Here is a 12,784-nt window from a genome sequence, read left to right as displayed (position 1 = left end):
ACGGGGTATCCTACCTAGTATCCTAGTAACGACCGGGCTAGGGCGTTATATATATTTATCTATATAGATATAGATAAGGATATATATATTATTTAACCTATTAGATTCTCTATATAAGAAAACTATATATATAAGCTAAATAAAGCCTTATATAGGTTAAAATAGTCCCCTAGGCTTTAGTATGAATATCTATTTAAAGCTTTAAATAGCTTAGGTTTTAATATATTAGAATCTAATTTAAGGGTATTTATATTAACTTTAAAGGCTATATTACTCTATTATACTAATAATATAATTATAATAGCTAAAATAGCTAAAATAATATCTATTATATAAACTAAACTTTAAATTATATTAAATCTTAAAGATTTAGGATTTATTAATACCTTTTTAGGTAATAAAATAATTATAAATAAAGAAGAAAAGCTTCTATATATATCCTAAAAGGTATATTATAAGAAAATTCTTATAAAATATAATAAATTGAATTTAAAAGTAATAAATATACTTAATATATTAAAAATAGCTTTAATATTAAATTCCTTATAAGCTATGAATTTAGAAATCCTCTAATATTAATAAGAAATAAGCTCTTTATTATATTTAGCCTTATATAATAGATTAGATATTATTTATTTAGTAAATAGATATTCTAGATATATAAATAACCCCTCTAAAGAGTATTTTATTACTTTAAATAGAATATAGGCTTATTTAAATAAATATCTAGATATAGGTCTTATATATACTTATAATAAATCCTTGGATATAATAGGGTATAGCGATTCTAGCTAGAGCGATATATTAGAAGATAGAACTTCTACTTCTAGATATATATTCTATTTAGGAATTAATAACCCTATAAGCTAAGTTTTAGCTAAATAAAAGGTAATAGATTTATCTATTTATAAAGCTAAATATATAGCTTTATATAAAGCCTCTAAAAAAGCTATATATATTTTTTCTATTTTTTTTAGAAATATCTAAAAGCCTAGGTTTAAATAAACCTAAAATACCTATTTTATTAATAGATAATAAAGGAGCTAAGAAAATAATTAAAAATCCTGAATTCTATAAAAAGATTAAGTATATAAATAAGTAATTCTATTATTATTAAAATCTATTAAAAGATAAGAAAATATAGCTTTTCTATATATATATTTAATATAATATAGTAGATATACTTACTAAGGGCTTAAATAAGATAACTTATAATACCCTATATAGATATATATAAATAAGGAGTCTAAATACTATACCTATAGACTATAAGTAGCCTAAATATAGTAAAGTACCTAAAATTAGGTATTAAATAGGTTTTTTATCTTTAGATTTTCCTATTATAATAAGATAAGTTTTTTATTTTTAGATTTTCCTATAATAATATAATATATAGTTTTTATTTATTTTCTATATTATAGGGTTTTAATTTTTTTTCCCTATATATAATAATATTATAAGGTTTTATTTTTTTTTATCCTCTAAATATATAAGCTATTATATTTATATACCTATATATATACTACCTTATAAGAGGGTATAGGAGTTATAAGGGCTAGAGTCTTATAATTACTCTAATAGCTTTCATAAAAGCTAAACTATAACGATATATATATTATAAAATAGAGAAAGATTATAGCTATAGAATAATATAATTTTTATAATATTCTATAGAGCTATTCTATAATAATAAGTATTTAAGTTCTCTTATACTTTATTAGCTAGAGTTAAAATCCGATTCTACTTCCCTATAAATCTAGAAATAATCTAAGCGCCTTATCTATATATAGCTATTAAGGGTTAGTCTATTATATATAGAGGGCACCCCTTAGATTTATTTTTTAGGTTTTTAGATCTTAATAATTATTTAATTTTAATTATACTTATAAGTCCCTTTTATATAGTAATTCCTATCTAATTTATACGTTCTTAACTATTAAGAATAGATACCTTCTTATTATATATAGAAATAGCTATGGCTCTAATGTGGCTAGTAATAGAGTCGGGTCTTGGGGACTAGGCAGGCGTCACGCTAGGAATATATAATAGATGCTAGGTAGCTATTCTATAGGTATAAGATAGATGAATTGGTCTACCTGGGTTGGAAGGCCACGTAGGCATATATATAGGTAAGTGGGCACGGGCCTACAAGTCAGGCCACGTGCCAGGCCATAGGCCTCAGGCCTCAGGCAGGGCCATAGGCCAGGCCACGTACTAGGCCACAGGCGGCCTCAAGGCACGGCCACAGGGCAGGCCCTTCCACCTAGCTATTCATATCACTTCTAAAATACGCTTTACTCCTATTAGGATTAATTTAAGTACTTCTCTTAATTAATTATAACCTTCTTCTAATTACCCCTCGACCTATTTACCTTCGATCTAAACGAAAAATATACTATTTTATAGCTTTCGTTAAGGGCTATAAGAATCTTCGATCTATTTCTCGACTCACGTCTCCTTCTAGAGATATAACTACTTTTATCTCTCCCTTCCTCTTATCTATTATTATCTCCTTATTCTATAATTAAATTATACCCTTAGTTATTACTTAATACCTCCTATATCGATTATACGATTTATAATAAAATTATATAAAAGGAATTTATAAATATAATTAAAATTAGATAATTATTAAGATCTAAAAACCTAGAAAATAAATCTAAGGGGTACCCTCTATATATAATAGATTAACCCTTAATAGCTATATATAGATAAGGCGCTTAGACTACTTCTAGACTTATAGGGGAAATAGAGTTAGATTTTAAGCTCTAATTAATAGGGTATAAGAGAACTTAAATACTTATTATTATAGAATAGCTCTATAGAATATTATAAAAATTATATTATTCTATAGCTACGACCTTTCTCTATTTTATAATATATCTATTATTATAGTTTAGCTTTTATTTTAGCTATTAGAGCAATTATAATACTCTAACCCCTTATAACTCTTAAAATTATTATAGGAGTTATAAGGAGTTAGAGTCTTATAATTACTCTAATAGCTTAAATAAAAGCTAAACTATAATAATATATATATTATAAAATAGAGAAAAACTAAAACTATAGAATAATATAATTTTTATAATATTCTATAGAGCTATTCTATAATAATAAATATTTAAGTTCTCTTATATTTAATTAATAAGAGCTTAAATCTAACCCTATTTCCCCTATAGGTCTAGAGGTAATCTAAGCGCTTTATCTATATATAGCTATTAAGGGTTAATCTATTATAATAGAGGGTATTCCTTAGACTTATTTTTTAGGTTTTTAGATCTTAATAATAATCTAATTTTAATTATATTTATAAATCCCTTTTATATAATAATTCCTATTTAATCTATATATTCTTAATTATTATAAATAAATACTTTCTAAGATATATTTTATTCTTATTAGGATTAATCTAAGTATTTCTCTTAATTAATTATAACTTTCTTCTTAATTATTTTTCTATTTATTTACTTTCGATCTAAATAAAAAATATATTATCTTATAGCTCTTATTAAAGGCTATAAGAATCTTTAATCTATTCCTTAATCTAATATCTCTTTCTTAAAATATAATTACTTTTATCTCTCCCTTCCTCTTATTTATTATTATCTCTTTATTCTATAATTAAGTAATACCCTTAGTTGTTGGCTAATACCTCCTATATTATCTATAATATATACTAATAAAATAAACTTAAAATACTTTCTTAGAGAATAAGACGGCATAGGTAGCGTTAACCGCTACATTCTACAGGCCACTCGCTGTAAAGTCGTCGCCGCTTTATGGGCATTGCTCAGGTGCTGCCCCACTTGTCTGTCAGACAAGTATCCCCATGTAAATTGCATAGGACCCACTCGGGCCATCCTTGGCAGTCTTCTACGTCGCCAGATTGAGCCGCAGCTCAACCCTCGACTAACCGTGATGTCGTCGCGGGCGGATGGTTGCGACGCCCGCCGACGCGGCCACCACTCGGACGGAGCATGCCCTGCCCATGAAGCTTCGCAAGCACTGGCCCAACCGCAGAACGGAGGTTAGACGGATCAGCGATACTAGCAATGACCCTCTTTCCCACCTGTCATGAGCGGTATAGCAAGCTAATAGGCACAGGTAGTACCGCCGGTCCCAAACGTCCCCAGTCACACGCAAGCATTCGGCAGACGGGCGACTCAGACTCCAGCGTCAGTATAGCGCCGTTGGTAGGAGAACTGCCCTTGCGCTGTGGCCACGCGATTCTCTAAAGATGAAGCCCCCCCAGTACACCGCCACAGTAGCCCAAGTAAGAACGCCAGCGAGCCTACATCGCTAGCATCACTCGCCCATCGCAGCACGTCAACTAGGATGCTAGTTGGCAGAGTCCTATCCGATGTTTCCAGCCGAGAACGCGCTCCGCGCCCGGCCTTGGTATGGAGTTCCTGGCTCCGGTCTGGGCAACCTTTGGGGGAGAGCTGACGGAGCAAGATGGAGAGCCTCACTGCCGTTGGCACAGAGGGCTGTCGATCCCTCATCCTAGACCCCAGACCCTCTCCTCACGTCCGGTGAGGCCGAACTGCTACGTAGATTGGGAGTTAGCCACTCCTTAAGAGCAGCTTCCCTAACAGGAATTTCCGTTATAGGTAACCTGATAGCCTTGTTCTGGGCATTACATGAGAGCGACGAGGTCCATCGTCAGGAGGACTCAAGAGACTCAGAGCTCCGCCGCCATAAGGGAAGAAGGCTGGTTGGCACTGTTCCCCGTGCTTTCGGAAGCGAGTATATGGTCGACAGTGATGTATTACGGCCCTTCCAAGATGCCAACCAACATCATCAAAGACAGATTCACGAGGAGCTGCCACGGACAGGGTTCTTGCGCATAGAGGCCACAAGCAGCTGAGATAGGGTGCGTCCACACCCCTTTCCGAGCTGCAACCCTCCCTCCTTCGGTTATCCAGGATGATGCCTCGAGCATGCAAAATCCCCCCTTGGGCAATACCAAAACGGGCTAGTGGATGACCCAAGGACCGGCACCATGTACAACCACATCATCCCTGCAAAAAATGTTGACGATGCTTGCGCCTAGGCCTTGCCGAGGTCGTACGCGTGGCTTCCAGATTGCCCGTTATGGCAACTTCCCATTGAGGCAGCTGCTGATCTCCGGATAATAGGCAGTGTCTGATTTGGGGTACTCGTTGTGATATTAGTGGTGCGGCATTGTGCGGTCCCGGGGAGGATGAACAACGCGTGGGAAGGGGTGAGCATGCCGCTGTGATGGTCGCCTTCACATCGCCGACACAATCGGCGGAGTCGCCTCCTGAGCTTTGATTGACGCCTGGTCCAGCAGAGCATGCAAGCCAAGTCGGGACAACCTATTCCTTGTCTTATCAGCATTGCCGTCTTGCCAAGAAGAGACAGACATCCGCCTTATCGATGGAGGAGAAGGGTTGGGAAGGGGGATCACGCATCGTGGCTTGTACAGACAGGTCAGCCTCGGCCGTTGTGCGCCGAACAAGCCTCACGACTACCTACAGAAGCTACGCCACGCAGACTGGGCACGGACCGCCCCACAAAGGAAGCCAGCTGGTTAGACTACCCGATGGTGAGGGGTAAATACCGACCACACCACCTTCACTTCACCCTCAAATCCATCCTCCTTCTGAACAGCGAGCCAGCAATCGTTTCAGTCATGTCTGCGTCCCACGAGCTGCAGCCCGGATCCCCGAGCCATGGTGATTTTGAGGTTGTCAGTAAACCACCGCGCCGAGAAACCAAAGCGGCGAATACTTACTGATGGTGACCCAGGATCCCGAAGTCGCACAAGATGAGGGCGAAACCGATCGCGACGACAGTGAAAGGTCCGCATCCAGACAGCCGACCTCTCAGGTTCACGGCTGTCACTGACCGCCACAGCGTTCTGTCGTCCACCGCTTCCATCACTTCCAGCATCCTGGAGTATCGGAAGATCAATGGCAGGACCTTCGCGTCTTCCAGTACGACTGACTATTGGTGCGTCGGCATTGGGAAGGCGCTGCTGTCGCGTCTAGCGCCTGAGCTCACGTGGATTCGGTGACAGGGCCCCAAATGACGACCAACATCTCGAGGGATTCGATGTCGCGTGAGTGCCGCCAACGGCGTTGCCGCATGGATGCTCACATGGCCGCTGCAGGCACCACTGGATCACCAAGATGCTGGACGACAAGCTCTACCTTGCCCCCATTGGAGACAACCCCCAGGTCAGCTCCCATCCAGATCCCCGTGATTCCGCCCTGACATTTTTCCTTGCAGCGAATCTTGGACGTCGGAACCGGCTCCGGCATCTGGGCCATGTACGTTTCTGCTTGCTCCCGTACAAAGCCAACGCTGATGAGCCTTGCCCAGAGACGTAGCAGACGAACACCCCTCGGCGGAAATCATCGGCACCGACATTACGCCCACACAGCCCGGCTGGGTCCCGCCCAACTTGAAGTTCCAGATCGAAGACGCTCAGCTGGACTGGACCTTTGCGCCAGAATCCTTCGACTTCATCCACGTCCGCTACTTGCAGGGCGCCATTGACGATTGGCCCAGGTTGTACAAACAGATTTACAAGTTCCTAAAGCCGGGTGGCTGGTTCCAGCACCTGGAGCCCGACATTGAGCTACGTAGTGACAATCCGGCAGTCACCGTCAACAAAGACCAGTGGGCCCTCCGAACATTTCCATCTGCCACAGCCGGGCTGTCACGTCTTTAAGCCTGAGACACTGACAGGACATGCAGCATTTTCCAGCGCTGGGCTCAGCTCTTCTACGACGCTGGGGATAAGCTCGGTCGTACCTTCAGATTCTCGGGCAATATCCTGGACGACTGGGCCGCCGACGCAGGGTTCACAGACGTGGTTCACAGGAAGTTCAAGATCCCGTATGGTTCCTGGCCCAAAGACGCGAAGCTCAAGGAGCTGGGTTCATATACCGGGCATTATCTCGACCTAAGCTTAGACGGCTTCGCTGTCTTCCCGGTCGGCCAACTTTTGGGTTGGAGCATAGAAGAAGTCCAAGTCCTGGTGGCTCAAATGCGCGCTGCGGTCCTCAGTCGCAAGAATCTCACGAATGGCGACATGTCAGCCCGACCACCCCCGTACTTTGAATATGGAGCATTCGCTGACGAGATCAAGGCATCTCATCTATGGTCGGAAACCCGCGACGCCTCGCGCCACGACTTCCCCCGAAAGTGGACCACAAGCTGGGAACTAGACCAATTGACCCAGAGGTCACACTCATGTCAGAAGCAATGGGTAATCACCGATCGTCCTGCATCGTCGGCCTGCAATCTCTCTAGTGGTCGTCCAGGCTTCGGCCCACGCAAACATGTCGCTGGACACGATGTCCATCCAGGAGCTTGCTGTCCCTGTCTTCCCTGAGTGCATTCGGCTGCCAGTCGCTCACCAATAAGCACATAGAGGTAGAGAGGATGGCGGGATAGTTAGCGGGGTGTCATTTCCGTCTCGGTCCTCTCGCTGTTTTTGTCTGAATCGTCGCACCGCGCACGGTCAAACGCAACTGTTCTAAGGGAATTCATATACATCAAAACCTCGATTCCACTGGCATCATGCTCTCGAATCTCCTCCTGTTGCTCATCTGACTGACTGTGCTGGTCGGGAGGTATGAGGCGTTGCGCAGCTGTAACAGACCAATCCTGATCCGCAGTTTTATCTTTATCTGATCTTCTATATGGCGATGAGGTACGCAGTGACATGGAGACTAAAGGTACGCGTCAACCTGACCTGGGTCTAGTGGTTGGGGGGCCTCCGCATGATTGGTAGGTCGATGTCCTCCTGGCATTGACATGCATGCTGCGCCCGGGCGCTGGAAAGCCCAAGGTGACCGCCGAACCATCGCGGACGGGCCCCCACGCCCATGTCCCGGATTCTGGCTCCCTGTCCCATGGCACGGGAGGAGCCCTCCATCGTCGACTGCACAGGGACACCGGTATCCCGGATTCTGGCTCCATGACGAATGGCACAGGGAGGCGTCCTCCACACCCCAAGGCCAGGCATCGCAGTTGGACCCATGTTCGACATCCATTTGCACCGGGATCTAGGATCGGGCAAAGGCTGAGAGAACATATCCCTGGAGCGGCGCTCTCGGATATGTTCTTGTGTGTGAGATTAAATAGAGCGCTACAGAACTACAGACCCATGTTCGCTAGGTTGTCTCAGCCAGCAACGATGGACACCGCACAACAACCCACAACAGACGAAGGTTCCGCAAAGGCCTTGTTTGTGGAAAATGCTAGCCGATTATTCTCCCAACGATGTGGCGAAATCCTCGGGAAATGGACGACTCTGCTGCGAGAGACTGCGCTGCCCGACGGCTGCCTCTGTGAGGACGCCCGAGTCAAGGACTCCATCCGTGCCTGAGAGAAGACTCTGCGAACCTTGGGTGAAACTTCGGACGTCGAACTTGAAAGGCTGGCCTGGGTGTAACTTACTCGGGTATTGGCCGCATTGAGAGACAAGGTCAGATCAGAACGACGGGACGGTTCTCTTGCAAGAACGCCTACCGATAGGGATACTACCATAGCCATGAGCATCTTCATCGAGGCTAGCGGCAAGCCACAGCGACCCAAGTTCCAAGAGTTTTGCCGTCGAGCGGCTCGCTACGCTGCGCTTGCCAAAACATCACCGTTCTTGTTCGTTACTTTGACAAACTCGGCAGAGCGACTCATGTAAGTATCCTGACGCCCAAATCATGCAAATTATACCATAACCTAGCCGTAAGCAAAAAAAAAATCTATAAAGATTAGCAGGCTTGAAGCTATCGCCGAGGAACTCCTTCGCATTACCCCGCCAGAGTTGGTCCTTGCGTGTCGGTATCTGACTGAAGCGGGCGAGGCAGATGCCAGGTCAGTTGCTCCGGCAGGTGGGCAGCAACGAGGCGTCGTCATTGTTAGGAAGCTGCTCGACTGACGTAGCAAGCAAGGCGACGCATGGGTTCAGGTTTGAAGCCGACCAACGGAAATAGAGGCATATTTGATGACATGGTTTATTGTCCTTTCGACGTTCTTCTCGTGACTAAACATCGCAACACGTGACCGAGCTGATACCTTGTGTCTCTAATATGTCTTCTCTACCTGACCCAGGAGGAGTAGGGCGGTAAACTGGCAACGCATTCTTGCGCTTCGGGCTGAACCAATTCCGCACATCTTCACTGTTCTTTGCGCCTCTGTATCCTCGTGTTGCGCCGCTGCGCGCAGGAACCGGAAACCGTCTCTATGCCCTCCTTGGTCATTCTGTCCGGGCATCGTGCCGTCTCGGCTCAGCAGCTGGGCAGTATGGAAATCGCCGAGACGAACGAGTGTGTTTGCCGTTTCTAAAAGAGCTCCACAATGTTCTGGCCCTCTGTCGGCCGGAATACTGGCTGCGTCGGGGACGGCAGCACTGGATTTGGTGAGATATGGGGCGCATCCGGCGCCAAGCGGAGAAAGGTGAGCACGCCACGATCTCATTAATCGCCCGCTGTATCGACACATCGGAGAGCACTAGATTGTTATCTTCCTCGCCCTTCGCGGCGGTCGATGAAGCCCTGGACAGTGTGCGCCACGGGCGTCAGATCGGCGCGACCCTGGCTGGGTGCCGGCCTTGATGGAAGCCCAGAGGTTGGCCCTCGCTTCCATGGACATGCCAACGAGGCTCCAAGTCGTTTGGGTTCACGCTATCCCTGAGCGACACGGGCGCGGCGAGGAACGGTAGAATACAGTCTCGAAACGGCAGGGCACGGGCAGCATACACACATGCCACTTGCCTCACTGCCGATCCTGGCTTGTGCAAACGGTGGTCGGTCGTGTCCTTCGAGATGGTAGAATACCGCCAAGGTACGAGCAGGCCCCAGTGCGTACGGATGACAACGAGGTCGAATCGCTGACCTGGGCTAACAAGGCTCCGATCAACATGGCACAGCATGAGTCGGCCCCGACGCTACCGGCGGTTCCTGATCAGCAGGACCACAACTCTTGGGTACAACCCATCGTGCCTAGTGACTGGGTTCGTGACCCTCATGGCAAGATGTCCGGGAAATGGAGGGGTCTAGATCATTCTCGTGGTGGCCGCAGTCGAACCAGAGGCTCGGACCGCTGAACATCGTGACGACGCCACCTTGCAGCGGCGCACGAAACCTCTGACTCTCCTGAGTCTCCGAGCCGAGCCGCCTTGCGGACTCTACGCATTTCCCATGTGGCACTCTGCCCGCGGTCTCCGTCCGATGCCTTCATGGTCAAAAGCGCAAATTGCCCATCAAGGCATTGCCAAAAACGGGCCAGAGCATGCCTTCAAGAGGCCATGCGCTGCCCCATTTGGCAAGTCTCTTCTCCACAGGAGTTGCTGGATTGAGCCAGCCGCGATGTCGGTCTACCCCCAAAGCTCTGGCGTGGGCCCCCCTGATCCTGGACTCTGGCTCTTCCTCCAGCGCCCAGGCTCATTTCCATCAGCAGTCAGTAATGGCTCTTTCAATCACACATAAGTCGTTCCCGCCCTCTTCGGTAGCACAATGGCCGTGTTCCTTCCTATTCATGACCTGCCGACCACGAGGCTCCAACTAAATACGCATATCAACCCACCCAGCCAAGTTTCACATGCAACATGCCCCGCCGCCAGCGCTCCAGTGAAGATAAGTACGGCTCGGACGGCTCCTTCTCACCTGAGGACTCCATCTTCGATATGGATATTGAAGCCTCCGATGCCGAGACCGAAATCACCGAGGTTGACCCTCTCCCCGATGCCGACGGCCAAGTCGACGTCGCGGGCCTTGAAGAGTTCGTTGCGGATCTTGCAGACGCAGACCTCATCGACATCGACACCGTCCACTCCTCGGAGTACAACCGCCGTATGGTAGAAGAGGTCAACAATAGCGATTTCGACGCGCAAGACTACAGTCCTGGGACAGAGATCCTCCTCAGTGGATTCGAGGATCATTGGCAACGGTGCGGTTCGACATCCTTCCGCCCCTACATCTAAGCTAACGAGAGCTATAGTTTCTGCAAGGAGAACGAGTTCGGTGATCCCCACAGACAACTCGAGTCGATCTCCCTCGGCATACTCGTCAGCTTCTTCACATGGCGACTCGACCTGCAGACGGGCAAGGGGGGCAGGAAGATCAAGGGCATCAAGACCAACAGTGCACTTGGCACGTATTGGAAGGTCTTCCGCCTCGTTTACGAGAGGGCCATGACCGTGAAGTTCGACCCGAAACTAAACCGCCAAATGCATAAGGTATGCCGCAGCTTCTACAGTCAATCTCATTCTCTGACAACTCAGGCTTTGCGAAAGCTGCCCAAGGCTAAGGAACTGAGCAATAAGAAAAGGGAAAATCGATGTATGATAATCAACGACCTCAAAGAGCAGATCGAGAAAACGGTGAGCACAATCAAGAAGTCATTTGACCTCGGCGAGCTCCGTATTCTCTTGATTTTGTTTCTTCTCCTGCTTGCTCCCGCTGGTGCCCGCCCCACGGCCATCTAGAGGGTCGGCGAAATCTTGGGCCGAATGTACACCACTATCTGCTACAGGCTGCGGTACAACGCAGGCAACGAGCTCGATGATAGCCGTAAGCTTTACTTAACGCTGTTGACTTCTCCTCTTTCTCACGTCTGTAGCCCATGCTGGCGATGCTATCCGCAATCTGGCACTCGACCACGATGGTCCTGTCCCGTTCCAAAAGCACTACCTCGGACGCCAGGTGCGCCTGGATACCTGGGCGATAATTCGCGGCCAAACATCGCAGCAGGCGATGCTGAAGCAAGCCTGCAGCATCGGGCACGCGAACAGCAAGCAACGGCCGATCGATTTAACTCCTCAGCAGGTGGCATCTGTCAACACCAATCCCCGCGGAAAACTCGAGCTGAAGAGACGGCTATCGCGCTCGCGTAGTGTCTCGTCTCTGCCCATACCTTATCCTGGTACAACCCTGGACCCCCTCCACCCTTCGTGATTAGCGGTGCCGCTAGAGGGTCCTGGCCCAGGCAGGCTCTCTCCCCAAACCTTGATTGCGAGGCGCATATCGTTTTGTTCACGCTCAGCTTACATCCGGCGCCCCGACCTGCCCATTGATCGGCCCCTCCGCTGGGTGTCAAATGGATCGACTGGCGCAACTGTGGGAAGCGGACCAGTAGCGGGTGTTCTCCCAGGATAATCTCGCCATACAGGCCTTGTTCCTCGTCTGACCATTTGCGCTCTTGGCGTCAGGGTCGCTCAGAGGGATTACAAGCCTCGGTGATCTATCACCTCATCGAAGACGAAGCTATCAGGTGGGAGGGCATGGTGACGATGGGGGGGAGGGGAAATCGCCAAAGGGGGGGCGCAAGGATGGGTGGGAGGCCCGTTCCAGCCAGCCAGCCCCGACCACGGTGGCATGTGGTGTTGGTGTCGAATCCCATCGCGGCCATACGGAAATCGCCAACTGTGGGGGAAAAGACGACGTCAGCGTGCAGAACCGGCCCGTTGTTGCGTGGTAGCACGACAGGTATCGTGTACTTGGCGCCTCCTCTTGTGTGACAGCCTCTGTGCGACTCCTGGTCCACGGGAGATACACAAGTGAAAGAAATTCGGCTTTGCTAGGACACAGTGCCACTGACATCGCTTGATTGTCAATCGATCCGCCGTCTTCAACTGCAAAGAGGCATCACTCCAGCATACTGTGACGAAGAGCTTTTGGACGGATCCTTTCAATCGCATCACCATCGGCTTATCCTTGTGGGAAAATTATTCTCTTGTTTCGTGCGCGAGATGATTCACTTTGGAATACCTCTCCCCAATGCTTATCCCTGCGTCTTTGCTAAAAACATC

At 46.8% G+C, this 12,784-nt stretch overlaps 3 protein-coding genes across 3 annotated transcripts; all 3 read left to right on the top strand.

Annotated features, from left to right (window-relative positions):
* Positions 1-5,696: 5,696 nt before the first annotated feature.
* Positions 5,697-7,684, top strand: VDAG_10345 (UMTA protein; the record flags this gene model as incomplete). Its single annotated transcript, XM_009659814.1, has 9 exons — positions 5,697-5,717; positions 5,773-5,825; positions 5,881-5,976; positions 6,044-6,085; positions 6,137-6,203; positions 6,256-6,296; positions 6,349-6,648; positions 6,727-7,065; positions 7,121-7,684. The coding sequence occupies 9 exons, from the start codon at positions 5,697-5,699 to the stop codon at positions 7,197-7,199; spliced, it is 1,038 nt and encodes a 345-aa protein (XP_009658109.1). The 3' UTR covers positions 7,200-7,684.
* Positions 7,685-7,795: 111 nt separating this feature from the next.
* VDAG_10344 (uncharacterized protein) lies at positions 7,796-8,365 on the top strand (the record flags this gene model as incomplete). The annotated part of the gene is made up of 2 exons (XM_009659813.1): positions 7,796-8,103; positions 8,155-8,365. The coding sequence occupies 2 exons, from the start codon at positions 7,796-7,798 to the stop codon at positions 8,363-8,365; spliced, it is 519 nt and encodes a 172-aa protein (XP_009658108.1).
* Positions 8,366-9,333: 968 nt separating this feature from the next.
* On the top strand, positions 9,334-11,930 carry VDAG_10343 (uncharacterized protein; the record flags this gene model as incomplete). The annotated part of the gene is made up of 7 exons (XM_009659812.1): positions 9,334-9,432; positions 10,035-10,433; positions 10,565-10,923; positions 10,975-11,212; positions 11,340-11,356; positions 11,509-11,546; positions 11,596-11,930. The coding sequence occupies 7 exons, from the start codon at positions 9,334-9,336 to the stop codon at positions 11,928-11,930; spliced, it is 1,485 nt and encodes a 494-aa protein (XP_009658107.1).
* Positions 11,931-12,784: the final 854 nt, after the last annotated feature.

This window comes from Verticillium dahliae, genomic scaffold (genome assembly GCF_000150675.1).
Source record: "Verticillium dahliae VdLs.17 supercont1.36 genomic scaffold, whole genome shotgun sequence".
Taxonomy (NCBI): domain Eukaryota; kingdom Fungi; phylum Ascomycota; class Sordariomycetes; order Glomerellales; family Plectosphaerellaceae; genus Verticillium; species Verticillium dahliae.
Note: the sequence above shows the minus strand (reverse complement) of the source record. Positions and strands in the feature narration are given on the sequence as shown.